This window comes from Sprattus sprattus (genome assembly GCF_963457725.1).
Source record: "Sprattus sprattus genome assembly, chromosome: 2".
NCBI classification, from domain to species: domain Eukaryota; kingdom Metazoa; phylum Chordata; class Actinopteri; order Clupeiformes; family Clupeidae; genus Sprattus; species Sprattus sprattus.
The window spans coordinates 42,785,021-42,812,821 of NC_137921.1; the positions used below are offsets into that span (position 1 = coordinate 42,785,021).

General features: G+C 41.1%; 1 protein-coding gene across 2 annotated transcripts; it reads right to left on the minus strand.

Annotated features, from left to right (window-relative positions):
- Nucleotides 1-3,401: 3,401 nt before the first annotated feature.
- osbpl1a (oxysterol binding protein-like 1A) lies at nt 3,402-27,513 on the minus strand. 2 transcript variants are annotated; one of them, XM_080833464.1, is made up of 29 exons: nt 27,425-27,513; nt 24,761-24,888; nt 24,327-24,412; nt 24,155-24,229; nt 23,948-24,059; nt 23,191-23,276; nt 22,328-22,472; nt 21,899-21,966; nt 21,543-21,587; nt 21,168-21,241; nt 20,730-20,793; nt 20,053-20,154; nt 17,501-17,626; nt 16,623-16,704; nt 13,688-13,794; nt 12,590-12,752; nt 11,740-11,950; nt 10,126-10,201; nt 9,778-9,912; nt 9,295-9,392; nt 8,924-9,106; nt 8,372-8,479; nt 7,959-8,048; nt 7,555-7,678; nt 7,307-7,426; nt 6,621-6,744; nt 6,187-6,277; nt 5,612-5,632; nt 3,402-5,055 (listed from the first exon to the last, which is right to left on the minus strand). In XM_080833464.1, exons 2-29 carry the CDS (start codon nt 24,882-24,884, stop codon nt 4,953-4,955), a joined length of 2,943 nt encoding a protein of 980 aa, XP_080689590.1. In that variant the 5' UTR covers nt 24,885-24,888; nt 27,425-27,513; the 3' UTR covers nt 3,402-4,952. The 2 variants fall into 2 exon arrangements, with proteins under 2 accessions (XP_080689590.1, XP_080689589.1); XM_080833463.1 differs by lacking the exon at nt 27,425-27,513 and adding an exon at nt 27,214-27,286.
- Between the last annotated feature and the right edge of the window lie 288 nt (nt 27,514-27,801).

Genomic DNA, 27,801 nt, shown 5'->3' on the forward strand with positions numbered 1-27,801 from the left:
TTTCTTTTTCAGAAAACTCAAATGAAACTCCATTTGATGACATAGCTGACGTTAAAATTGCATCGGCACAATCAACTTCAGAAATAATTCAGTGCAGTTACATTTCAGAGGCAGTTGAAGTGGCAGAAATGACTCTTCCTGTGGTGATAATTCACAAGGCACCTTCTTGGGAGGAACTTACTGAAACTGGTGTTAAAACAGGAGTGTTGGAGATGGTATCACCAATAGCTTCCAAAAGCTCACTTATTGATGCCAGCCTTTCAGACACTAATGCTTTGGCAATGCTAAGCAATACAGAGGTAGAAAGGCTGTCTGATACAGCTGTGCTCAATGTTTCCGCAAGTGAGGATGCGCACGATACATCTGCAATGCTGAATGACACTTATGAGCAGACAGGACTGAATGAAGAATGGAATTATGCTAATCAAAAACCTGATGCTGAACAAGCAGCTCAAATTATGTCTGCGGTCGAGACATTAAGTGCAGAAGACTTTGTAGAGATAGAAACGGCTCTTTCAATAGAAGGAATGGGATCTCCCAAACTATCTCACAAAACATCCCCGGCATCAAGTGAAGCATTTCTTCACCTAGATCCATCACAAGGTTTCAGTGTGGTCAGGAGTCCCTCTGCTACCCTTCTGATACCAACAGATCATCTAAAACAAGCTAAAATATCTTGTAAGGAGATGCTGGCACAGGGAACTCCATTTTCAAAGGAAAGCATTCCATCACCAGGATTGTCCCCTATGGTCTCTGAAATTATAGGTATCTGGTGTGGTAAGTATTTTTCTTGTCTGTCCAATTGTACAGTCACTGCATGCATGAATTATCCACACAGTCATGTTTTACACATTATTTACTCTGCTTTGATGAACAACCAGTGTAAGTTATCATGTGTGTACATTCATTAATTGGTATCCCTTTCCCAATATAAAAGCTGATTTATCTCAAGAGCAGCTGGATGAAACTGATGAACCACTGGAAGACATATCTATTTCACGTTCTAAAACAACACGTGTGGCAGGTATTTGATAACAAACCATCCAAGAGCATCACTGTGTAAAGATTAAAAAGCCTGTAGCACAGTGGTAGTTGTAGTTGGGGTAGAGCTAGTTGGCTAACTGTGTTTTATTAGAACATGTTATGAAGCAGCATGGCTGTTCTCGTTGCTGTTTTTAAAAGAAGGCACAGATTTGTCGTGTGGCTCTTGCCAGGTCAATGTTGAATTTGATTTAATGTTTGACACTCAACAGGTTCATTGGATTTGGACTTGGAATCTGAGGCTGACATTTATGAAGTAATATCAGTAGAGGAACTGCATCAACAAGCAATGTCTTCGCCCACAAAATGCTTAAGGAGTGACTGTGCTGAGCGTGTAGCAGACACCATACCTGCTGGAACAAGAGTATCTGTCACAGCCTTAGCAGAACCTTCTGCCAGAATACTAAGTAAAGAGAGTACTGGCGTGACACCATCACTATCAAGGCAGAAAATCACATCTCCTAGATTGTCTCCTAAATCATCCTATGTTCTCCGTAAGTAAACATGTTAGGTTGACCCTGGATGAAAGTGTATTAATTAATTCATTAAAGCTTGATTCATTTTTTAAATATTTATTTTCCTGTCCCTAGAGAGTTCATCCCCTCATGCACAACCTGCCAGATCTCCGTCACCAAAAACAACTTTAAGAGGCCATTCTAAACCTCAAGTCATCTTTAGCTCGGAAGCTTTCCATGGTCAAGAAATTGTGGACATCAGAGCAATGACTTCCTCAGAGAGACTGGAATCTCCTCGGTTGTCACCAAAGCCATCTTCTGTCACAGGTGAGTGGACCAGAACCTGCCACTGGTAGCCAACCAATGCTTGTTTTTTTAAGTGTGTTTTGTCAAATCTTTGCTGGTCTTGATTTCTTTCTTCAGTTGAATGGGCAACACAAACCTCCAGATTATCACTCCCGAGGATTGATAAAGCCACACAGATGTCTAGAACTTCACTCTTTTCAATCAGTCAAGCCTCCCAGACATCAAGAACATTGCTACCGGTAGTTAAACAAGAATCAAGACCATTGCTTCCTTCTATTGACCAGGAGACTCAGATATCCTTGATGTTGCCAAAGGGCATCCATATGGGAACTCAGATGTCAAGAACATCAGTGGCATCATCTGACCAGGGCTCACAGATGTCATCAGTTAATCTGCAGGATCAGGGCACACAGATGATTACTCCTTCTGGGATGTCAGTAACTGATAAAACACTTGATCCAAAGAGGTCTCAAGTGATTTGCCAATCCTCATCAGTTGGTAATCATGGTGCGTCTGTCTGACTTAGACTTCAATTTTAGTTAAATTGTTTTGAACATTTGTGACTAAAAGTTTTATACTGCTGCATACCTGCTTGTATGAGGTAGTGTTTTAAAGAATATTTAATATACATACAATAACCCAACTGCATAATGGGATTCACATACCTGTGATAAATTCTTCTGTTTTAGATGATGAAAAACAAACTGAACATGATATCAGTCATGGAGGTCTTTTGGCTAACGTGGCTGAAGAACCTGAAAAGGATAAGATGTGGACTCTCTACCACTTAAGGCAAAAGACAGACGAAGGGCTGTTCTCTGGACAAGTACTATCTGGACCTCCATTCAATGGAGAGGCCTACATCCAAAACTTTGGGCCAGGGGCTGTGCTTCTAGCGGAGCGACCTAAACGGAGAACGAAATCACTTTCAGCTCCCATTAAGGGGAGGCTAGTTTCAGCCAGTGCTTTTAAGCCTGGGCAGAGGCCGTCCTCCCTCGGACCCAGTGAGATGGTCATCCGGCCCCCTCATCCACCAAGTAGGTCCTCCTCAAATCTGCCAGACTATGTGTTGGTGGTGGACACTGAGGATGTAAATCGGGAACATTTCTCTAATGCAGCAGGAACAAGCCATCCTTGTCCCAAGGCTTTCCATTCGAAGAGCTAACTTTACTGGTGACCAACTTCAGCCTGGCATTGACAGTGATCATACATTTTCATATGCTTAGAGGCTTTGAAATAAACACCATTGAACTAGTTTCAATAAATAGTATGTTCATTGAAAATGCAATTGTCAGTGAGATTTTCTACTCACTTCAGACAGTAACAGTACTGTACCAACAGTTTTAATGTTGACAGATGGACAGATCCTCAAAACATGCTGGGTTTAATTGCGGAAGGTATCATATTGCCAACATTTTTTAAATCATATATTACCACATATACCATTATCATTGATCAGTGAAAGGACTTGAATACATTTTCTGTCTGGGAGTTATGAAAGAGTCTTCAAATTGTTAAATGGTTTATTAAGTGATGTGTACATGAAGACAGTCCATATTCACAAACATGCCAAACAAATATAAAGACAAGACCTTAGACATCTCCCAATATCTGTACATAAAGTAGAAGGTGGACTTCATAAACATATTCATGGGTCGCCAGTAACATTATGTATATCAGCAGACCAATGGTGACTTAAACTTATTGTGGTTAAAAGGCAAGACCATTTCCAAACTAGAGTAATTTCTATCTGGCTTTTTTCTACATTTGTTCAGTAGGTCACTTTAAGGGTAAGCCGTTTCCACTCATACTCTCTCCATTACAAACAGACACTCATATCTAGGCAGCACAACACAAATATGTACTTTATGTACAGAAAAGACAAAGTACTGACTATCTGAGGTTAGTAAATTACAGACTCACATTTTCACACTTTTTACAAAGTAAAGTGACATGATACATTTTACTTAGCAACAGCTTTAGCAAAAACGTAACCTCTAGTTTGAAATACTGGGCCCTTTATTGTTAATAAGTAATCTGTGTAGGGCCAAAGTAAGGCAAATCTACAGATCCACGGTGTTACTTAGTTTCTTTCCTTAAATAAAAGATGACCACGTTCAAATCCTTATCAACACCTTGGTGCAACTGCCATTCATCAAAGAAAAGTGTTGTTCGGTGTCCATAAATTACATGATAAAGGACAGAAATACATGAATATGAACACAGAAATACAACTCAGAGGAAAGCAAAGACCACTAAAACGAAGAAAAGGCGGATGTTCCTAAACATTCGTGAAGCCATGTATCAAGAGATTATTCCTGCACATGTCCGAGAGCACTAATCTGGCCACATGGTGGTGACAGACTCATTATAAAGTGAAAGCAGCTTTCAAACACAGACGCTCTGACTGCATCCCAGAACGAACTGGGATAACCCCAGCACTTGAGAGGATGAACCTCGAGGTCTGTTTGCATATACTAAGTGTTTTTCCAGAAATAGATACGTAGCGTAGAGCTGTAGCATTGAGTGAGAATAACAACTCAAGATCTTGTCTCAAGTCTTGCTGACTAAAGTCCCAAACAAAACCACAACCCTGATGACATTAACCCTGCTCACTTGCCACAGTCTTCTAAAGGCTGGTAGAACACTCCCAGAAGCGTTCAATGTTTTACTCCCCTGATGTAATAATTGTGCTGCATTTTAAACAGCATTTGGAATGGCTTGGAAAGATTGTTTCTGCTTAACAGGATATTGCTATTTTCGAGTACAGTACAGTTTTTTATATAATCGTATAACTGTAAGGCCATTGGATGCATGCATTTTTAAGTCACAATCCTCATCTTTGTCATATAAAAAAAAAACTAACGAAAAAAGTAAAACAAAAGTCCAAACACTGGGTCAGGAAACAGCCACAGCAACATGATAGCCGGATAAAAAGTTAAATATGGGACATCTGAGGATTGCTTTCACAATGCTGCTGTTATTTCCATACACAACAACATCTATTGGAGAGCAGCACGGACAGGTTTGGAATGTTATGGGGTACGTCAAAATCACTGTGCCTTGCATGCACAGTTCCCCAGCTAGGACGAACAAACAAGACACAGAATACAAACAGAATTTGAGGACACACCTTGGAGTCTGTGTTTGTTAGTAAATGTCAGGCATCTGGCTGTAGTTTCTGTCCCAGTAACCACTGGAGAAGATCCAGTCCTGAGCTCCGTTATGGGGATTCGGACTCTGTTGGAACCATCTGTTGACAGAAAGGGCCAAACATGTAAGAATCCAAACTAACACATAAGGCCCCATCACAGCTGTCACCAAATGATGCTTTTACAGTATATCATCATAGCTTTTTGATGTCACTTAAGTGTACATGTTGACCATTAGATGGCGCTATTGTTTTAGCTGAACAGGAGTAGATCAGAGTAGAGCCTTTTGCTCATTCTATCAGGTGCAAATATGATACACACCTCCACAAACCATGTGGACTGTACATCAATGTATATGTGTAAGCATTATTTTAAAGGATCATGTAGAATTGTGTGGAAAAATCCTGTAAATTGATGCATTGATGTTTCTGTAACTTCTAAGAAACTGAGAGCATTAGTCGATGATGCAGTAAAACAAATGTTTTAACGTCTTTTGTGACTGAAGCAGTGGTCAGCATTTTATTTGAAAACCTGGAGAGGAGCTTTCCATTCTCACTTAAACTTCATTCAAAGACTACCATCACTAGCTCAATGGAAGCATGCCCAGACCAGGAAGCAGAGAGGCAGAGGGAAAGAGAGAGAGAGAGAGAGTCAAACCTGGGACCGAGGGGCGGGCCTCTGTGTTCGCCACGGCGAGTGGGAGGCAGGGCAAGCAGATAGACGGCGAGAGAGAAAACCAGAGATGAGCTTTCAGTTGAATGAAATGCAGGTTCCACATACCAACTTTATGACATTAGTAAGCATGAAACGATGGCCCTCGGGCGTGCCACCACAGCTGAAGGCTGGTAATAGCATAGCAATGGTCTCTTAACTTCCCCGGCCGTTGGTATCCACAGCTCAAGAGATGAACATTGCATGACACTAATCACAGCTAATTTTGCAATTAAATGAAAGTTTCAACATGTCGCCATCTTGTATTCAGACATGGGTGATCAGGGTTTTGTCTTTATCATTATCTCAACAGCAGGTTCACTTTCCAAGCACAGATAATGCAGGACATTTTGTTGCAATAAAACTTGTTGCAATAAATCTGCACTGATGAATAATTAACTAATAAATAACACTTATTTCAAGTAGTCCAAAAATAAATTGTCTAAATCTGAGTACAAGAGACGGACACTTGTTGAGGTCTGCTTTGTTTTTGCTGTAGGGTAGAGGGATGGGGCACTCACTTAGTCTTCCATTCCTCGTTTGTCGGGGAGCGTTTCTTACGGGCTACCCTCTGTTTCTCCTCTAACCTCTTCTTCTCCTCACTTGCCAAGTCTGTGATGAGGAAAATTGATTGTTTAGGATGACCTTGACCCAAAAATCTGAAAACTTTCAGCATTTTGGAATAAAGCAGCGCGATTGGAACAGCATTGCTGACAGCCCTAAAGAGACAAGGTTAACATTTTTGGGGAAAATGGGTTTTTAAGCCCACACCACCTGTAATTAAAAGTTGCATTAATTCAAGAGTGTACAGAAGCCCAAACAATCCAAATAATAATATCAAGCAGCCCGTAGCTTGACTGTTCTCTCCCTTGTATGTCACTTTGGACAAAGGCACCTGCTAAATCACTAAATGTAAATGTAAAATTAAGTGCAGAATAAAACAGCAGAAGCCAACCAATGTCTCCTTTTTCCATGGCCCGTATGTCTGGTCTCAGTCTGCAGTCAGTCTTGGGGATAACTTCCTCAATCTCCTTATCCAACTCATTCAGCTGCATGGCAAACGTAGTGAAGCTGTACATCTGCAAGCCAGACAGAAAGACAGAATGTGTGAGAAAACAGAGAAGATGCAATGTGTGTTATAGAACCAGGAAAAACTGACAGCCTTTACAGGCTTGTGTCAAAATAAATGTCCACTCTGTGCAAGGATACCTCTGTGTCTATTTTTAATCAACCTCATGATGGATTAGATAGCGGATAGGTTATCTTTTACATTTGTAATTGAATATATTGGGAAAAAATAGACAACAGTGAAGGCTATATTAACCCCCTTGAAGCTTGTTTTTGATCAGAGGAACTGGATGGATTGGATATGTTATTCATTCAGCTCACCAGTAATGGAATAACTTCATAAAACAAGCTTATACCACATTTTCAGTAAATATTTTCTAGTTCTAGCGCCCTCCTTGACAGGAGCCCAAGGAGTCCATCAGCAGAGCAAAAGCACCTCTCTTCCCTTTTGTTGCCATTTGATAACACGCAGAATATAACCCCTCCTATCCCATGTGCCTGTAGAATGGCAGGACCATGTCATAGTGTGAAACTGCTGCGGGTGGTCTAGGTTGAGAGTGACCTCTGGCTGACCTCTGTGGAGTTGGGAGGCCTGGCTGCTATCCTCCAGAGGAGCTGGCTGCCAGGGATCACCTCCACAGTGTCATTCTCAGGTAACGGGCCGGCATCAGACTCCCCTCCTCCGCCCGGGCACTGAGGGGACAGTGGGACACAGGTCAAAGGTCACCCAGCACTAAAACCTTGGGTTCAGTTTAGTTGCTATTCCTTGCTAGCCAAAAATCATTATGATATTAATATTGAAACAGCAGTCAAAAACACACCGATCTATTGCTCTTTTCCTCTGCAGCCTTCTTGTCATTAGTCTTATGGGCTTCAAATGCTGCAGGGTCCACTGTGTACAAGCATTCTGTCCACTTTCCATACAGCATACACAGCTTCTTTTTACTGCATTGAACATAATTACACAGCTTCTTTTCACTGCATTCAACATAATAACATAGCTTCTTTTTACTGCATTAAACATAATTTGGTGCATAATCAACCAAAAACATGAAAATGGCCAAATACAAACACATTTTTTTAATTTAACAGAAAATGGTTAAAGAATATGAAAAAACGGATGAAATGGTAGAATGAATAAGGGAAGTTGTGGGAGGACATGTCATGTGCTACACAGTTGCTCCACAGATTTCCAAACTCAGTCAGCCAGTCAGTCATGACGTACCTTTTGTCTAAGATGTAGCCTTCAACCTTGTGCAACTCTTTACCAAAGAGTCCACAAGGTTTGAAATTTAGATGACATCTTTCCCCAGTTCTGCGAAAACATTGCAAACCTTCAACTTATCACATTATTTCATAAGTTACTTAATTATTATTATTATTAAAATTGCTATTTAAATCTGGTGGTACAAAGTAGCCTTGAGAAAGAAACATGTCAAATGAAACAAATTCGAAATCGAGCAGCACTCTTCAATATTTTGTGTAGTATTTGCAGATAACTGTATATTTGGAAGAAAACATCCTCAGGGCAAAATCCAACTCCCAGACATAAAATCAAACAACATAATTTGTTAAAACTGCCACAATAAAAACACAACACAAACGAAGTTAAGATTTTGGTAAAGTAGTATGACTCACTGGTGGTTGATTATCTCCATAGTACCATACTGCTCGATCCACAGCTGACCCACGATGATGTTGTGCACACAACACGTGGGGTTTGTCCATGTGAAGGCTTCATTAGATCTGTGAGAAGGCACGCGTATGCGTTTGTTTACTTACTCAACAGACAGGTTGTGAGGGAAATGTGGTGGTACAGAGATGTTTGACGATGTTTATGACAGAAGAACACTGAACAATCTGTTCTAAATTACACATAGTGCAAATGCAGGGCATGTTTCAAAATTAATGTGAGCGTTACATTTTCTGTTCTAAATTGCAGTTTTACTATTTCGACTACACAGCATTTTTGTAAGTTGACTTAATTTCTGTTGTCTTACATTTCCTGCTTTTTAATTGTGGTTTGTTCATTTGCAAATCTAACTTTGTGTTTGTGTATATCATAATAATAATAATACTACTACTACTACTACTACTACTAATAATAATAATAATAATAATAATAATAATTGCGGTCATTATTATTATCATTAGTGTGCAATATGAAGGACTATTAATATGTCTGCTTACTTGGGAAGCTCTAGGGTGATGATGCCTTTGGGCTCAGCCTCCACACTCTTGCCCCAGAACTTCAGCTTGGGGTAGATGGAGCCGTGGAACACAAAGTCGTTCTTGAGCCCCTCTGCATGGAAGGCACTCACTGGAGGGTGGTGGCTCACCTGCTCCGAGACCAGTCTGAATCCCAGGTCCTCTCTGTGAGGAGGTGGGAGAAAGAGAGAGAGATGAAGAACAAGAGAGAAGAACGAAAAAAAAGTGTCACAGGCGGGGGACAGGAGGATGATGAGAAAGAATAAAAAGCAAGAAGTCGACCAAGAACAAATAAACAACCAAAAACCCAATCTGCAATGAAAATACAAGTGAGTGACAGTGGCTGCTCTTACCTGACTAGCTCATAGGTCTCCCCTAGCAGGGGGTTGAATGGTTTCCCTGTCCTCTCCCACTGAGAGGCCACAGCAGACACAGCAAACGCTGCCACACACTGCATCAAACCAGGACGTCAAAACACACACAGCAGAGATCAGACGTTCAACTGAGAGATTGGTCTTTAAATGAGGCATTCACACAAAATGCTGCCATTCCAACATAGCAGAGTGATATCTGAAGAATTTAAAATATGGTGGCAAAAAGAATACATTGCTGAACCTGTGTATGATGCTTTGAAAAGGCAATGTGAGCTGTCTAGATATACACACTACCCCAATTTACCCTAGTTATATCTTTCTCACCATTTGTTTTTACATGACTCAATATAAGAGGTATAGCCACGCCTCAAACCCAGCCTGGGAATAATGGAATTGAAAATGACGAAAAAAGAGTTAGTGCAGTTTTAAGACAAAGGAGCCTTCGGAGTGTTCTCTCCTCACCTTCATTCTCTCGATGGAGTCTGTGGAGACGTTGGCTTGGTGAATAAGGTACGTGTGCTCCATGTACTCGGACAGCCTCTGAAGGAAGCTGAGGGGCTCATTAAAGATGACGGGCATCGTGATCTTAGACAGCTCCTGAAGGTGGCAAGAGAGAGACGGATGGAGAGAGATGGACAGTCAGAGATAGAGAGAAGGAACAGAGAGAAAGAAAGGACAAAGGGAGAAGAGATGGAGAGAAAGAGAGAGAGCTTGAGTCCAATCAGCACCGGCCTTCTGACGTGTCCTATATGAACATAAGTGTGAGCGTTTCAAATTTGAAATTAGAGAGCTATCCCAATGGAATCTCACCATTCCAATGCACTTCCGCAGAATACTCCAGATGCTGAAGTCATTTCTGGAGAACATGGGTGCTGGCAAAGTTGTTCTGCAGAAAAACGTGCACCGCACACACACACACGCACACGCACACACACACACACACACGCACACACACAAAAACAAACACATGCATATATGTTCAAACACAAATACAGGGGATTGGTCACAGAAGCTACTCATAGAGACTTTAGAAATGGCAGAAAGAAAACAACTGTCTGTGAGCCCATCCCACATTGGCGACAGAAAGCCCATTTAATAGACTATTTACTGAAGGAGAGGAGTTCCTGTGGTTCACCACAACGCTCTCTTAAGTGTTAGCAGTTGTCTAGACAGCATCCTTGGTCCGACAGGTAAAAGGATGCTTTATCTCTTATTCAGATGAACCATGCCTCTAGTCAGATCACGTTCAGGTAAGGGGCCCATGGGATCCTGCTCTTTTAACTCAGGGCAATCATCGTAAGCACATGCAGTTCTGCTATGCACACTTGCAGCAGTGTTGGTGTCAGGGGAAAGGTCAGAGGTCAGAGTTGGAAGGTCAGTTTGGAAGTACTGATGTTCATTTCTACAGTGCAACTGTCTACAACTATTGTCTCAAAAGGCGCTTCAAGTGACATTGTTGGGGAAAAACTGCCATCTTAAAACAGAACTTTTAGCATAGGCCAACTTTTAAGGGGGACGATTAGATAAAGAGAGAAACTCAAAGAGAAAGAATTAAAGCTCAAATCAAATGGCAGCTAAGAATATCTGGCATGATTGTCTAGACTTTAGATTTCAGAATGTCCAGGTGCCACTGTATTGCATGGGCCTTTCTCGGTCAGTCAAGCTACGTAGGCAACAGTACTGAAGTGGAGGATTATCATAGATTTTTTTCATTATCATTGATTTATTTGGCTCCATGCAATAGCCCTACACTTCTAATTACTGAATGACACATCTTTATGCTGAAACTTATTTTAGGGAAAATACTGGTTGCATAGTATTTCATTATGACTGAAATGCATCTAAATGTAATAGCTTTGCTAAGTTATACTCAAAATGTGTAAAGCCTTTGATTCCAAGGTTTTATAAAACAAAAGAAGAGTGGCCAGCAGTACAGAATTAATACTTTTCATGAAACTGCTCCAGCCATCAATCACTCAGTAACAGACTCTAAGCATGTCAGTCAACACAGGGTGCTTTCACAGTTCAAATTACGGCGTTACACGGTAAGCTCATCAATCTTTAAGCTCACCGTTTCATTGTTAGACCCTCCTCTGCCTGATCCAGCCTAAATTATTCACTCGCAAGATTTGAATAGCAACAACAATGCCGCCAGGGGTGCAGATGCTGTTTAACAATCAAGCTCAGACTTAAAGAGTTGGGGGAAAAAGATCAATTAGACTTGTGAATAATAGATTGCGAGTTTAGCCTAGCCAAAACCTGTAACTCGTGACTAAACAGGCCATTAAAGTTGGTTTTCCACTGTACACCACACACCACTGAGAGCAAAAGCAGGGTTTTAGTACAGTCATTGTGTGTGAGCAAGTTAAGGAATGTGTGTTGCATGCACGAGTGTGTGGCGTGAAGCACTGTGACGCACTTTACCTGTGCTTCTTCACGCCATTTGGCCTGGCCTCCTCCTCGTCCTCCTCATCACCACGGCGATCCTCCTGCGACATTCTGGTGACGGGGCGGCTGCGAGTACTGCGGAAGAGTTCAGAGCGTTCCTCCTCTTCCCCGCTGATGTCCTCCTCTTCGTCGACGGAGCGGCTGGCCAGTGTCTCGAAGCCGCTCAACGAGCGCTCGGACTCGGAGTCTAGTAGGGGAGAGGCGCAGTGGCATGTGTTTAGAGGGATGGGGTGTCCTTGGCTGCATCCAACACCTTTGGAAACCTGAGCGGGGTATCGCGTGGCATTTAAAGGGCGCTCGCACCACGCATTTTTCTGGGTTAAAGTCTTGGATGCAGACCTGCTGGTCACTATTAGGTAATATCAAGCTTTTTCACACAACTTTAAAGCAGATCGACGGGTCCTCCATTTAGTAGATGCTAGGTCTGTCTCTCGTATTGGGAAGTCTGACTTCACCATCTGACAACAACAGCCTGTCATTGAACCTGTCATTACTATTGCAATGTGAGGACATGCTGTCCAAATACTGGGAAATAACTGAAGACTATACACTACAGTGCTGTGTACCCTCTGCAAAACTAACATAAAAACTGATCTCATCACAATATAAAGGCCAGCAATGAATGGCAGTTCACATATTTCCTAGTATAGTTCTCAGTGTAACCATCATCATCTCTGTCTCCCTGATAGATCCCCCTGTGTGCTTATAGTAATCTTCCTAACCAGCACAATCATGACAAATACAACCCAGATGTGCTCCATCAAAACATCCCCCATCCTTGACCCGTCGAACCCACAATGCCACCACCACAGCCACCCATTCTCACCAGAGAGGGCGTCATAAAACTCGTCTTCACTGAGGGCACTGCGCTGTGACGAGCCCTTGTGGACGGACTGCTCCAGCTCATGGTGCTCTGTGGCCAGAGTCTGTAGAGCCTCCGATAGAATCTTATTCTTCTCCACTTCATGGACCAGCTTCTGGCTCCGTGCCTAGCATATGTGCGGACACACACACACACACAATAATTGGCATAGGGTAAGAGATGGGATGCAACAGGTAAAACACGATAACTTTTATCAAACTTTCAAATCTGTAATGGATGACTTTTGGGAACCAGATAATAGTGATCTAGTCTACTTGCCAAATATTCAAGATGATTTTCTGATAGCACATGAGGTCTTAAAATTATATCATATCAACAAAGTTTGCCGAGTTGGACTAACAGAAACACTGGAACATAAACATTCACACACACACAATGAAATAGAGTCAAAGACAAACACACAGACACATTCACATACACACTTGTACAAACCTACACACATACAAATGAGACTGAGGAAAAGTCTAAAGGCCAGTGCATCAAATGTCCACAGTCATCCAATACCACCTGCTATGGGGGAAGATCATGTGACAGCGATGAATAGGGAAATGAGCCAGCGACACACACATAAACAGCCTGCTGAACTACAAGGCCTGCCGCGGGCCAAAACGCAACGGCCTCATGACCCCCCGCCCCCGCCAGTGACCATGGCCTCGTCAAACATCACTTAACACTCTCCGAGCTTAAAGGTGCCTAACATGCTACAGACATTTCCCTGTCTGCTCCCAGCCAACACCACTTTGTAACTCTGCCCATGGTGTTTGCTTGCAGACGCCACAACACAGCTGTCTTTTAATGACAAAGTGTGATGATTGATGTTTATCCTTTTACTGTTCTGTTAACTACAGTGAGAAAATAACGTTATCTGGTTTAGACTACTGAGGAAACATCCATAAATATGCTCTGTTTGCTGACAAACAAACTAAGGAAAGATAGCATTGTTTATGTTTTTTGCAAACTGAACTGGCAATTAAGAAATCCTTCCCCAACTAAAGAAGTTATGAGTGCTTTCCCATATGTACACGAGATTGTGCCACATACCCCTTCCTGTTTGGAGAAGAGATTGACGCACTGCTGCAGGGCGGTACACGTCTCGTTGGAGAGCTCGCAAACGTCCCTTACTTTTTGCACCATGTCCACAGGAAGCCCTAGGGAAAACAAAAGCACCCCGTCAGTCGATGGGCCGCTCGGCTCTTGAATTTCCTGAAGATGTCACCAGAGAGTCGCCAATGACAGCATGCTGCTTATTAAAAGATAAACCATCACTTAACAGATAAACGATGATGCTTTTTTGCTTCACTTGTTCTGCAGTGCAGAGTGATCATTGTTCATCCTGGGTTCTGTTTGGGCACTGATGCACTGATGCGCAAAGCAAGATAATTCCACTGAGTGGCTCACTGATATACGCTTTTAATATCCAATGCAAAACACTGCCATACACTCATGTTTGACTATTAATAAAATATTATTTGCATACAAACAGATATGATGAACTCCCATCTTATATGGTGATAGCAATGATCTACATATTCTCTTGCTTGTAGTCAGCAAGTGCTTGTCAGTGCAGTACAACATGAGTTATCCAACTAAATGTCAGTGTCCAGAGAGAGAAAAGACTATCATCCACCCCCCTGGTGGCACTTTGCTGTGTAAGTCCTTCTCTTTCGAAAACTAAATGTAATACAGGGTTCTTCTAGCAAGGGGATGAATAGATAACGGCAAATCTGTAATTTCCAGGTTAATGTCCCTTTAGCAATGCAATGAGAAAAAGAGAGATGAAATGGGCAAGCAGAGATAAGTGTTAATATTCACCTGTTCACTAATTTTCAGTTTTTGTTTCAAGAGTCATTGTTTTTTTGGTGAGTGTGAAGCTGGATAATTTGTCACCACTTAAATAATAGTAGACACTGTACCGATGATGTAATGTTTTTGCACCAGCTATATATGTGTTCATGGCATGCTCTGGTAATTCAATTGCAAAGAAAAAAATATATTTAAGGCCCGGAGCTAATGGTGGTGCGGTCTACTCGAGCTTAAATGAAGAGGTTGACAGTGCGTACCATAACAGGTCTCTCAAAGGTCTACTAAGATAACTTTGGTGCAAATCAACCAAGCTTTTGTTTACATTCCCACTGGGAACACAGCTAGCTACCTGTTTTCCAAAACCCTTTAGAAAACTGCATGGCTATTAGTACAAAAAGACCAGAACCCAATGTTAGCATCTAGTGACATATTATACTTTTTACCGCCTTCTGGCCAAATAAACAGGACGCCATTAACAGGTTAACAAAATGGGATGTACTTAGATTTTGGCTCCATCTTGCACTTAATATCAACAACGCTGGAAATAATATGACATTGTTAAGAACCATTATATACAGCATTTGACAGGGATTTATGTGTGTGCACACACATTATTTTCAAGCTCAGTCCTAAATTAAGTAAAACATTCCAGATCCTTGTCACTAAATATAATAATAGTTGTATTACTTATTTCTCATTGTTGTTTTTACTGTTTTTTTTTACGTAATATTTTGTTGGTCGTTTGCTAAATACCTTTACTATGACTATAAAAGTCACCTGATAAATCAACAGAACATCCTACTTGTTAGATTTATACCACAGGGCCAGAGTTGTTGTATCATAAGTGGAAGTCCCTTAACTCTCAAAAGACAGCCATTTCCCCTTCAAAGACATAAATTGACATAAGCTGTGTTTTTTCTCCTTCAGAGCTACACACTTTGACCTGTCAGTGTTACCTCCAGGCATGGGGAGTACCTGCCACTGAGATAGGATCATATTTCTACCTTTGAAAAATACTGAAAACACATTCAGGTCACTATGACAGACTGATGTGACACACACACACATATATATATATATAAAAACAAACTTTCATGTCTCATTATTCCCTGGGAAATTTTTCAGTTGTCAAATATCATAATACAGTTTCTCCCAGACTGATCCCCAAGCCCCTGACTGACAGTATCCCGGAGCTGCCACTCCACATTTTTCCACTGGCTTTACTGTGGTCTGGAAGGATTCCGCTGAACCTTTGTTTGGTTTGGTGCATTGCCAATGGATGTTGATAAAAATGACACCAAAATTGATGGGATGAGTTCGTAGCTATTAGATTTTAACAGACAGATAAGCAGAGCAAGACAGTAGATCAGAGTTCATGAACCTGTGGGTGTGAAGACCCAAAACATCCCCTTCCTCATCAAGAGAGGTCTTTGTATTTTTATGCTTGTTTATTTTTTTTTCAATACACATTTCTGATACAATTAAAAAACAAATCAAATTATTTGTCCCCGCTCAATCTCTTTGACTGCACACCATACTGTCAGTGAAAGATTTGAAATAACACATCACCATTCTCATCACCTATACTCATCTCGACTTGTTGATTTGATGGGGGGCACCAGACTGCCAGCCCAGCAAAAGCTAAACATTTACAAAATATAAATGCTCATTGTAAAATGAATTAATGATTATAGCTTCAGGCAGTACTTTACGGGACCGTAATGAAGGATACTGACACTTATCAAACAAATAAATTACACTGTTGTTGTTGTTGTTTCCTCAGATTCATGCCTTAAAGCATGTCTTTCTACATCTCATGGCCATCAGTTGAAAATATGCTTTAAAAAACTGACTATCGAGTGCTATGCAATCATACTCTGAAAATGGCCACTCTGTCTGCTTCTCATCAGTCAAAAACATTCTCCCCCAAGATGGCATGTGTGTGCCCTGTTCTCACACTGAGTTAAAGAGTGGAAAGGGGATTGGGAGGGTTTAGGTGGAGGTCAGAGAGGTCAGAGGGGTAGTGGTGACTTCATGACCACATTTAAGCTTGTGCTAACCTTTTGTTTTAGTTTGGCATTAAACATGATCTACTCATTGCCTAATAAACATTGCCTGGGGAGGGAAGGGAGCCAACAGTAGAGTGAGGATAGTGGATAGTGAATTGTCTTACTTTCAGCCAGCCCATTCTCTTTCACCATAGAGAGGAAGGTTAGCACCTCTGTCTCCAGCCTCTTATGATATGTCTCAGCTCTCTGTGAAGGAGGAGAAAGAGAGAAAGAGAGACAGAGAAAGAGAGAGAGGCAGAAAGGGTATGTTCACAGGTTCCTCTTTTGTTTTCATGGTATCAAACACAAACACACACAAACATACACACACACATGTTTTCATTTCACTATTTTCAGTAGCCTCTTGTTCATAACCTGTCAGCTGCTGAGAATGCTGAGAGAGGCTGTCAATCACACCTCACAACAACAAACATTAGCACAGACTCCTGAGTAGATAAGGGCAACCTGAGCCAGGCCAAAATCTTGTCAGTCTGAATCAGTGGAGGCTGACACATTCCCTGGGGAGACTTGGCTCTGTAAACCCAAAATCAAAGCCAGGATGATAAATGAGCAATCAGACAGCCTTTTCAGGGATGAACGGGACTATACAGATGTCTAGGTGGGAATTACAGCGGTCTCGCAGCACGGCAAGAAGAACTGTGCTCCTCAAATTCTCAGAGCGCAGCCAGCTAAAAAATCTGATCAAGCCATGCACCGTAACGCTGCCATTTATAATCAGAGAGAGAGAGAGATAAAAAATAACAATGACCGGCTTTAAAGGAAAACGACACCACGATGCAACTCAGAATCTCAATATGGCCTTCTTTTGTGTCTCTTTCCCCAGTTGGAGGGGGTACTGACATTTAGCTGTGCTCTGTAGACTGGGAAAAGTGACTGACAAGGAGTGAGTATGCAATTGAGACAGAGAATGGGAGAGTGACAAACAAAGAGGGAGAGGAGCAGAGGAGGGGGTGGGGGTGAACAGAGTGTGCCTGCTGCTTACCTGCAGTGAGTCGTTGAGATCGATCAGGGACACAACCTCTTCCTCCTCCTCCTCCTCGCAGGCCTGCTCCTGGGTGTGGTAGTGCGTGCTGTAAGCGGCATGCTCCTCCATTGCATTAAGCCACCGCTGTGGAGAGTGTGCGCGCACACACACACACAAACACACACACACACACACAAAGAGTTGGTCAGTCTGGGACAACTTAATGAGACTCTAAGCCAGTGTTTGTAGGCACACACTTCACTTATACACACATAAGCTCTCATATACAGCCGCGGAAAAAATTAAGAGACCACTTCAAAATTATCAGTTTCTCTGGTTTTACTATTTATTGGTATGTGTTAAAGTAAAATGTACATTTTTGTTTTATTCTATAACCTACTGGCAACATTCCTACCAAATTTCAAATAAAAATATTGTCATTTAGATCATTTATTTGCAGAAAAATGACAATTGGTCAAAATAGCAAAAAAGATGCAGTGTCTTCAGATCTCGAATAATGCAAAGAAAACAAGCTCATATTCATTTTTAAGCTACACAATACTAATGCTTTAACTTAGGAAGAGTTCAGAAATCAATATTTGGTGGAATAACCTTGATTTAAAATCACAACTTTCATGTGTCTTGGCATGCTCTCCACCAGTCTTTCACATTGCCGTTGGGTGACTTTATGCTACTCCTGGCGCAAGAATTCAAGCAGCTCGGCTTCTTTTCATGGCTTGTGACCATCCATCTTCCTCTTGATCACATTTCAGAGTTTTTTTTATGGGATTCAGGTCTCGAAATTGGGCTGGCCATGACAGGGTCCTGATCTGGTGATACTCCATCCACACCTTTACTGGCCTGGCTGTGTGGCATGGAGCATTGCCCTGCTGGAAAAAACACTTCTCAGAGTTGGGGAACATTGTCAGAGCAAAAGGAAGCAAGTTTTTCTCCTGGGACAACGTTGTACTTTGCCTGGCTGAGGTTTGTAAAAGACCATAAGGATTGAACCAAAGCGGACTGGAGGGTCTCCTAGTTCGTCTTCTCTGATGAGTCCAATTTTCAGCTTTGCCCAACACATGGTCGTCTGATGGTTAGACGGAGACCTGGAGAGGCCTACAAGCCACAGAGTCTTGCACCTACTGTGAAATTGGACTCATCAGAGAAGACGAACTAGGAGACCCTCCAGTCCGCTTTGGTTCAATCCTTATGGTCTTTTACAAACCTCAGCCAGGCAAAGTACAACGTTGTCCCGGAAGAAAAACTTGCTTCCTTTTGCTCTGACAATGTTCCCCAACTCTGAGAAGTGTTTTTTCCAGCAGGGCAATGCTCCATGCCACACAGCCAGGCCAGTAAAGGTGTGGATGGAGTATCACCAGATCAGGACCCTGTCATGGCCAGCCCAATTTCGAGACCTGAATCCCATAAAAAAAACTCTGAAATGTGATCAAGAGGAAGATGGATGGTCACAAGCCATGAAAAGAAGCCGAGCTGCTTGAATTCTTGCGCCAGGAGTAGCATTAAGTCACCCAACGGCAATGTGAAAGACTGGTGGAGAGCATGCCAAGACACATGAAAGTTGTGATTTTAAATCAAGGTTATTCCACCAAATATTGATTACTGAACTCTTCCTAAGTTAAAGCATTAGTATTGTGTAGTTTAAAAATGAATATGAGCTTGTTTTCTTTGCATTATTCGAGATCTGAAGACACTGCATCTTTTTTGCTATTTTGACCAATTGTCTTTTTTCTGCAAATAAATGATCTAAATGACAATATTTTTATTTGAAATTTGGTAGGAATGTTGCCAGTAGGTTATAGAATAAAACAAAAATGTACATTTTACTTTAACACATACCAATAAATAGTAAAACCAGAGAAACTGATAATTTTGAAGTGGTCTCTTAATTTTTTCTGCGGCTGTATATGGTGGAGTGTGAAGTCTTAGGGGAAGATCTTTGTTTTTGAGATGGGCAGTCACACACACACACACACACACACACACACACACACACACACACACACACACACACACACACACACACACACACACACACTGTGGATTGCTTGCACACATTCCACTCCTTCCACCGATGGACATGATGAGACCCATGTGAGTGTCCTTTTTCAAAGTTCCTCCAGCAGTGCTGATCACATTTCCTCAATCACCCAACTCAATCACATCAAAGTCAACAGCCAGTACTCCAGTAGTGTGTATGTTTGTCTTTGTATGCGTGTTTGTGTGTGTGAGCAAGAGAGAGTGTGTGTGTGTGTGTGTTTGTGCATAGTGTATTCATGAGCGTGTATGGAGGGTAACTATCTGTCTGGTCGATCTAGGCAACACCATTTTAAGTCATATGGTCTCATTAACAGGCAACTTAAGGGGGGTAAAGTCACATTCTATTTGACACATAAACATCAATAAAACTCCATCCCCCCACCAAACAAATGCTCACACACAAAAAATGTTAAATGTCGCAAGCAGACAGGCTCTCTTGGCATTCCTAATCATTTCTCACTGCAACTACTTAAACATTGTGCAGGTAACCGTGGTAACAAGCATTTTCTCACTTTTCTGGTTGCTTCTGGGTTGTGCTTTGGAAGCACTTTAAAATGATGGAGACTGTCATCAAAACACTTCACGGTAAAGTAGCAGGTATCCTTGGCTTTGATCTAAATGAGAGAGAAAAAAAACATTACAAATAATACAATGAAGTACCAATAATGCAACTGATTCCATTTTTACATATAGAACACAATATAATAAATAAATATCACTTTAGCTGGCAAAATCTAGACAACCAGCTAGACCAATTTTCCTTTCCTCTGGATAGTATCTGGTAGTGTAAAAATAAGATAACAAATCATGATTAGAACAGATGATGCTCACATTTCCCAGTCAATCGGTTTATGGATTAACCACGCAAATTAGTTAATCCCAACTGACACATTAGAAAACTTTCCACAAGAACTAAAACCATGCCTTAACCTCTCTATTGTCTAGAAACAATTCTCACCCATTTTTATATTCTCTCACCAACTTTCTATAACATAGATCGATAGATAGAATCCTTTATTGATCCCCAAAGGGAAATAACATACTGAGTAAATCAATGCACTGGTCAAAATATTCTACTACGGCTTCTTGGACTGTGCTATATTTCACCTCAACAGCATAATGTTTGGAATGAATTGTTAAATTAGTGCAACCCCCACCCTCCCCAAAAAAACCTCATGAATAAACCTACCATGCAATGGGCTTGTGTTAAGGGCTTGCAGCCTTGCCTATTGTGTGAGGTTTTTGCATCTGACCTTGACAGAGGTAAAACTGTGAGTAAAAAATTCAAACTACTACATATACACAAGCATATAATACAAAACTAGATACTACACAAGCATTTAATAAAGGTTAAATCTATGATCGGTATTCGTCCAATAAAAACCATGTAGTGGGATAAATCTACAACCAACCAATCATGAGCATATGAAAGAAACGTGTATGTTTGAATATTAAACGCACATTTTGTTTGCATTGTACATTTTAGGCTCGTGGCACATAAAGTGCATTTATCAATACTATTATGGTGCTATTAATGGTGCTTAAAGAATGAACAAAAACGCAAGCATTGAAAGTGCTTTCCAATACACAAAAACCTGATCAGATCCGGCATAAATAAAATACATACTGTTTGGGATACCATGACAACACTCCATCCTGAAGAACCACCCAATAGCTACGCCACCCAAAGAAACGAGAGCTCTGCACGAACCAGCGGGACAGAGAGGAGAGTTGCTTTCACTTTTGGAATTTCACATGAGATTTTGTGAGAAAATTATATGGCAGGAGAGCGGCTATGAGCTACTACAGGAGATCTGTGAAAAATGTAATGATACCACAGATATGTGGTAACAAATATTTTTCACAAAAATCTGCTTCACCATGACTCCACTAAAAATGTGAATAATAATAATAATAATAATAATAATAATTTAAACGAATTTGCATATTTCGCTCTTCTTTAAAAGCCTACAGTAATGCAGCCACCGGGTGAAACTCTTACCTTTAAAAGCATCCCTTCAAACATTTGAATATGTCGCGTCATGCCCTGAAAGATGCCAAGTGCAAAGAGAGGTTAATTAATAATTTGCCACCTAACGGTACTGTTGATGGAACACAGTCTATTTTGTGATTAAACTATGATTACAGTCTGCAAAATGAACAAGTCGAGAGTAAACATGAATCTCATTAAAAGGGAACAGGTCTAAATGCAGCTTTAGCATAAGTTTGACAGAGAAGAGGCTACACAAGAGGCAATAATTACAAACTGCCTCTATTTCCTTTAATAAGGTCAGACAACTTGGCTAATGGGGGCTTGATAAAATTGAAGCATTTCCACTACAGCACGTAAATACTGACTTTTTTCCTGTTGCCCTCCAAGATCTGTCTCATCTCTTGATCACTGACGAGGTCAAACACAGTTTGATCTGTCAGAAACAAACAAACAAACAAACAACATAAACTCAGCAACAAACTGACTGCACTGACTTCTCACTGTGCACTGTAATTTGTCAAACAATATGTGGATAAAGTGACAACTGGATCAACATTGACAATACATGCTATGGTAATGTGACTGCTTTTAACAACAGAGGGTGTCATTCCTTCAGTCACACCTACACAGATTATGTTCTAAATTGCCACAAGTTGTCAAAGTTGTCAAAATGTCCATCTTTCATCATGTCCATGATATCAAATGTAAACAATCCCCTCCTGTTTATTCTACTGATCCAACCCTAGCATATAGATGTATGGAAATTTTAGATTATGATTCATGGGCCTATTTACCATTTTTGTTCTTGAGGTTGGGGTTGGCTCCACTCTGCAAAAGCCGCAGGGCACACTGCTTTTCCCCACGGTAAGCTGAACAGTGCAGGGGCGTGTTACCAAGCAAGTCTGTGCAATCAATGTCAGGTGGCTTCTTCCTGTTCAACTGAAACGAGAGGTTAGGGGTTGATAAATAGCATGTCATTGTAAAGAAATGTCATGGGAAAAATGTTTTCACGTGAGTGTTTCAGTTTGACAGTATATTCAAGGAGTGTGGTATCCATGATGACATGTGCAAAACATGTCTCTCATAGCAGACGCCATCCATTGTGATAGACAGTTTCATTGCCGGACGACAAACTGGAACAACTAGTGTAACGCACCTATTATATGAGAAAAGCTGCGCTTAAATGCCCTTCACAGAGCGGAGGGTGTGGCAACAAGGGGTTAATTCACACACTAGCCTTAACCTGGAGTGAATGTTCTCGAGCATGACTGTTGCCATGGTGAGAGATTTAAGAGCAATACATACTGTGGGATTTGAAAAGCATGCTCTAAAGCCTCAAGCATTTCAGAAAGAGAGATTAGCCCCGAGATAAACTGCAACACAGTTTATGTACACATACACACATTGCTCAATGACTTAAAGGCAGTTGTAAGAAACCTCACAAGTGACTTTGTAAAAACAATTATCTGTGTGACCATTCATGATATTTTTAACAGTGTAGTTTGATTTCCTGACTTCAATAAATATCAGTTATGGTAGCCCATAGTGCTGAGGACACAAGTTTTGACAAATAAAAACTATTATCTCATGAGTGAGTGTCTGCAAGACAGAGCAGCGAGTCTGAAAGGTGTAGTAAGTGCACAGCATGTGACCTCACCAGTTGGATTAGCCCAGACAAGGCCCCCTCTCTCGCTGCATCCAAGAGCTGCTCTTCCAGTTTTCTCTCCTCCGTCCTCTCCGCAGCTGAGACAAAAACAAACATATCAGGGAGAGTTCATCTGGGGATTGTTATCACTTTTAAAAAAACAAGAATAGCAAAGCTTATCTGTCTTATAGGTACTCACAAATGACACAACAGACAGCAATTTACATAACGGCTCCTACAATAAAATACAATGGTCTGATAAAACTAAGTGTTAAATTGGAGCTAACATCAGATGTACGTACTGAGACTGGCTAGGCAATGGAGATTTGACACAAGCTAATTGCTGCTCTCTCTCAGTCACTACATGTATAGCTAACACAGTGAAGGCGTCTGATTGTATACTGCAAATCTCCATAATTACAGCTTTAGTAACAAAAAGACCAAGCCATAAAGACCAACGGTTAGACATGAAATGATTTAAGACATGCAAATCAACAGCATACCATCATCCTCATGACAGTGTCCTTAAAAAAATGTGAGTTGGAAAATAGTTTGATCAAATTTCTTATGAACAGTTAAATTATGTTCACCTCGCAGTATATTAACTGTGTGCTGGATGATGACTAATGATGATGTGCAAGCTGACTGTTTCAGCTCTTCCTACCACTTTTTATGCTGCTTGAGAGAGTGTATCTCCTCAAATAGACGAGCTTTCTGCATGAGGTTATCTAGACTCAAGACTCAACACCCAAACATATCCCTGCTTTACCTTCCAACATGCTTTTGACCTCCTCATTCTGGGTGACGTCTTTGGGAATCTGAGCAGTCCCATTGATGATCGTAGGACAAGCATTGTACTTTAACAATAACATCACCACCTCCTATAAAGACAAACCAAAATCCATCAGTGAAAGACCCCATGAGATAAGGATACGATTTCAAAGGGAAATCGGAATGCATGGTGATACCACACTACCTTCCTCCCGGTAAAGGCTGCTTTGTGAAGAGGGGAGTCTCCAACATTGTTGGGCAAATCTACTTCGGCTCCCGCCTAAATAAACAAAAACACTCCAATTATAACCACATCACCAATGGCCACTAAATACATGTTGCCTCAACTCAACTGTTGTTCAAATTACTGTACACACCCTCAACAGTTCCTCCACCACATCTTTGTGTCCAAAGTAGCAGGCCAGATGAAGAGGTGTCCAGCCCAGGTTGGCCTTGCTCTTCCCTACAAGCATGATAAGCACATGGTGGTACAGGTGTCCATACTGACACAAGGATCGGCTTCAAAATAAAATATGTGACATTTACTGAGACATACTTATAGAGACAAACTGAACTTGAGTCAAACAATTGATGTCATATTATTTAATTACAGTTATTTTATTTATCTCCTCTCAGCAAGAAAGGAGCAAGCCATGCTCTTCTCTATTGTGCCAAAACAGAAAACTCAACACACATGTTTGAATATTACATTATGTCTCTCACATGAAAGGGTGAAAGAACATTTACGGGATTTTCTCTTAACACTAGAAGAATTGCCAACATTTTTGTCTGATCACAAATAAAGCCAGACCTTTGCAATTGATGTCAATCTTGGCCTCCTCCTTGATCTTGGACATGAGGAGTCGCTGAATGCCTTGCAGGTTCCCATTCCTGGCATCTCGGAGGAACTGTTCCTCTGGGTCCACCTCCTCCATCGCTCTGAAGAGGAGAACACCAATGAGCACACACATCGGTGAACAATAACTGCCATGACAAGCAATTACAATAATTAAAGTCATAAGACACAGAACAGAAGTCATGGCTACTCCAAACCACCTAGATGCCTTGGTCACATGAGTTTCTTTTTTTTTGCTGTTTTGGTATGACATGCTGGACTGATTTGTGAGATTACTGTCAGAACATATCGTGTTCTCCGTAGAATCTACGCAGTTAAAGTCCCAATTTCCTTCTGTCTGTACTGCCACAACAATAATAAAACCATCACTTCAAATAGCAAACATGAGGAACAGGCTGTCCTCCTAGTTACACAAAATATCTGTGAATTGCTGGATAAAAACACAACTCACAGATAGCAAAGATACAAACGACAGCTCTCATTTACTGTATCCCACAACATTGCAGTCCCCACTTTTCCAGTTATTTGACCAGGAGGACATCAGCATACATGAGGGGAAAAGTCATTTAGATATCTGTTAAAATCGGTCTTGGATGTGTTGCTAATCTAGCTGAAATGAGGAACCTCATGCCAGAGACCAGCAAACACAGAGCTGGCTTTGTGAGGCCTCATGAAGTTTGACTGGAATGTTGGTGGCGATCTTCCAAGGAACAACCTGGTATGGAGTAGATTATGTAGGCAAATATTATGTGGCTGTAGATGCACTTGTTCAGTAAAATTCAATTAAGTGTCAAATCTTTACAAACATCTGTCAGTCTTAGACAAAACGCCGTCAGAAAAACCTCTGTCATTCGCAGACAAATCGCCCTCAAATCAAACAACGTCAGTTTGAGTCTGAGATCTGAGGATGACTAGAAGTTCATTTTAGGACATGGTGGAGTTTGTTTGTATTATCCATGGCAACCGGAGGACTAGATATGAGTTTACCTTACACGAGTGAAATAGTTTGCATAAAACAACTATATCGTATTATATCATAAGTAAGTTTTCTTGCTGTACCAGATTACAGAAACACCACAGCGGTATTCACTGTAAAAGCTGCTACTTTAGCTAATTCAGAAAGCTAGTCAACAGCTCCCTCATATAGCTCTGACAACTTTTTTTCTGACAAAGTTTTGTCTGAGGATGACAGAGGTTTTTCTGACGGCGTTTGGTTTGAGATCGTTTTGTCTGAGACTGACAGGAGACATAAGCCGTTTCGCCTGAGTCTCACGACTTTTGGTCTGAGACCTGACGCCTTTTTGTTTGAGTCTGACACTTGAGTCTGAGATCTGAGGATGTCCTAAAATGAATTCCATACTGCTGTTTACTTCTCATCTTCTGTTCTGTCTCAAATACAATGTGAAACCAGAATAGATATTCCCAATGCACTAATGCTTTTAGTAACAGGTTTGCCCTGTTCTCAACACTTTGATCTGTGTTGATGGACACTATTTTGTGTCAAGCCTCTGTGGTACAAAGACTAGTATAGTTCCCACCCTCAAGGAAACATTAATTCAAATAACATTCATTTTCTGGGTTTTAATCAGCGGTTCCTATGAGGCGAACTAGAAGTAAGTAGTTCCTGCACTCAATCTTTATTTGGTCATGATGACTTTAAAAAAAAGGGTTAGATAGTAAATGAAACAACAGCAAAAACCACAAAGCATTGTGGTATGCGTGCAAGTCCTCTAAGGGGGGAAATCCTTACAGCATCTTGTGACCACTTTCAGCAGCCAAGTGCTTTCAGGAAGTTGTGAAAATATTCATAATAAACACCCCTCACATGATTCCTTATTCTCATATGAAGAAATACTGAGAGAGACCCAGTTAGTTTTGATAAAGCGGACAGACAGACAACTCTATTGTCAACAAACACACAATTTTACTTTGACTTTCAAGTTATGTCAATACACCACCAGTTCCATTTGTTTATAATTAGACCATTTTGTTCTACAATGCTTTTGGAGCTACCTTGCATAAAGCAGGCAAATAAGAGCCTACGACTAAAGGTTAGGTCTTAGCCTGGTGACATTTAGATGTTCCTTTTGATGGGTTAAAGTTAAAGTACATAACATATATAAATTAAGAAACCAACTTTATACGACACGCCCACCATACAATGTGTAATCTTGTGTGATATATAGGCCTAATCAATAAAGAAAAGGCTGCTGAAATTTTGTTTTGAAAACAGATTACAAATGACGTTTCAAAAACGTGGAGCCCAGAAAACTTCTTCAAGCTTATTCAGTTCCCAACAAACCCATTTACGTAGATAACAGGTAAATAGTGCACCGATAGGCTACAAAAGCCGGGTTCGACCCATAATTACAAAACCCAAAATAGAGTAAAGTCACAATGTGTCTTACATAAAACAGTAGCGTTGATGACACAAGCATTGTCCGCACATCCCTTACTATCCTCAACACCCAGCGAGAGAAAGTGGCTCCAATCGAAACTTCCATGAGTCACTGCACAAGGGAGGGTGAGTGACTAACAACTCACTTTCTATGTGGGATAGGCTACGTCTGGTGACAGCACCCAGTTTGGCATTTACGTTGCATTCACGGGTGGACTTACCATTCACAACAGCATGTCACTGACGTTTGACAGATACGAAGCGCTCAGTTCATGTCAGTCGAAGGACCAGCTGGCTTCGCTGTCTGGAGAGTGGAGGGGGAACTTGCTCCCTCCCTCTTGGGTCAGCATGTGATGTCCTAAGCCACGCAGTCTGTTCCTGTTTATTAAAAAAATAGAGTGGACGGCCACTCTAAATCAGGTTTCACAATTACCAAAGCCACATTCCAAAGGTAGCTTTGAGTAACGGTCTATCAAGGCGTGATCTCTGGAAACGACGATTTAATCAATCAGCCAAAATGTCTGAATAAACCCTCGATAGAGAACAGGCCAGTAGGTTTATCTTCGTGCACGCGCATATTTCAATTACAAGCCTGGGA

Excerpts from the sequence above, each read along its gene's own strand:
- osbpl1a (XM_080833463.1), bottom strand. The coding sequence starts at position 27,254 with ATGTGCGGACAATGCTTGTGTCATCAACGCTACTGTTTTAT. Across the intron at positions 22,473-23,190 it reads TGTCTGGGCTAATCCAACTG|TTGAACAGGAAGAAGCCACC; the intron begins GTGAGGTCACAT and ends CTCTCGTTTCAG. Across the intron at positions 21,588-21,898 it reads TGGAGGGCAACAGGAAAAAA|GGCATGACGCGACATATTCA; the intron begins GTCAGTATTTAC and ends GGCATCTTTCAG.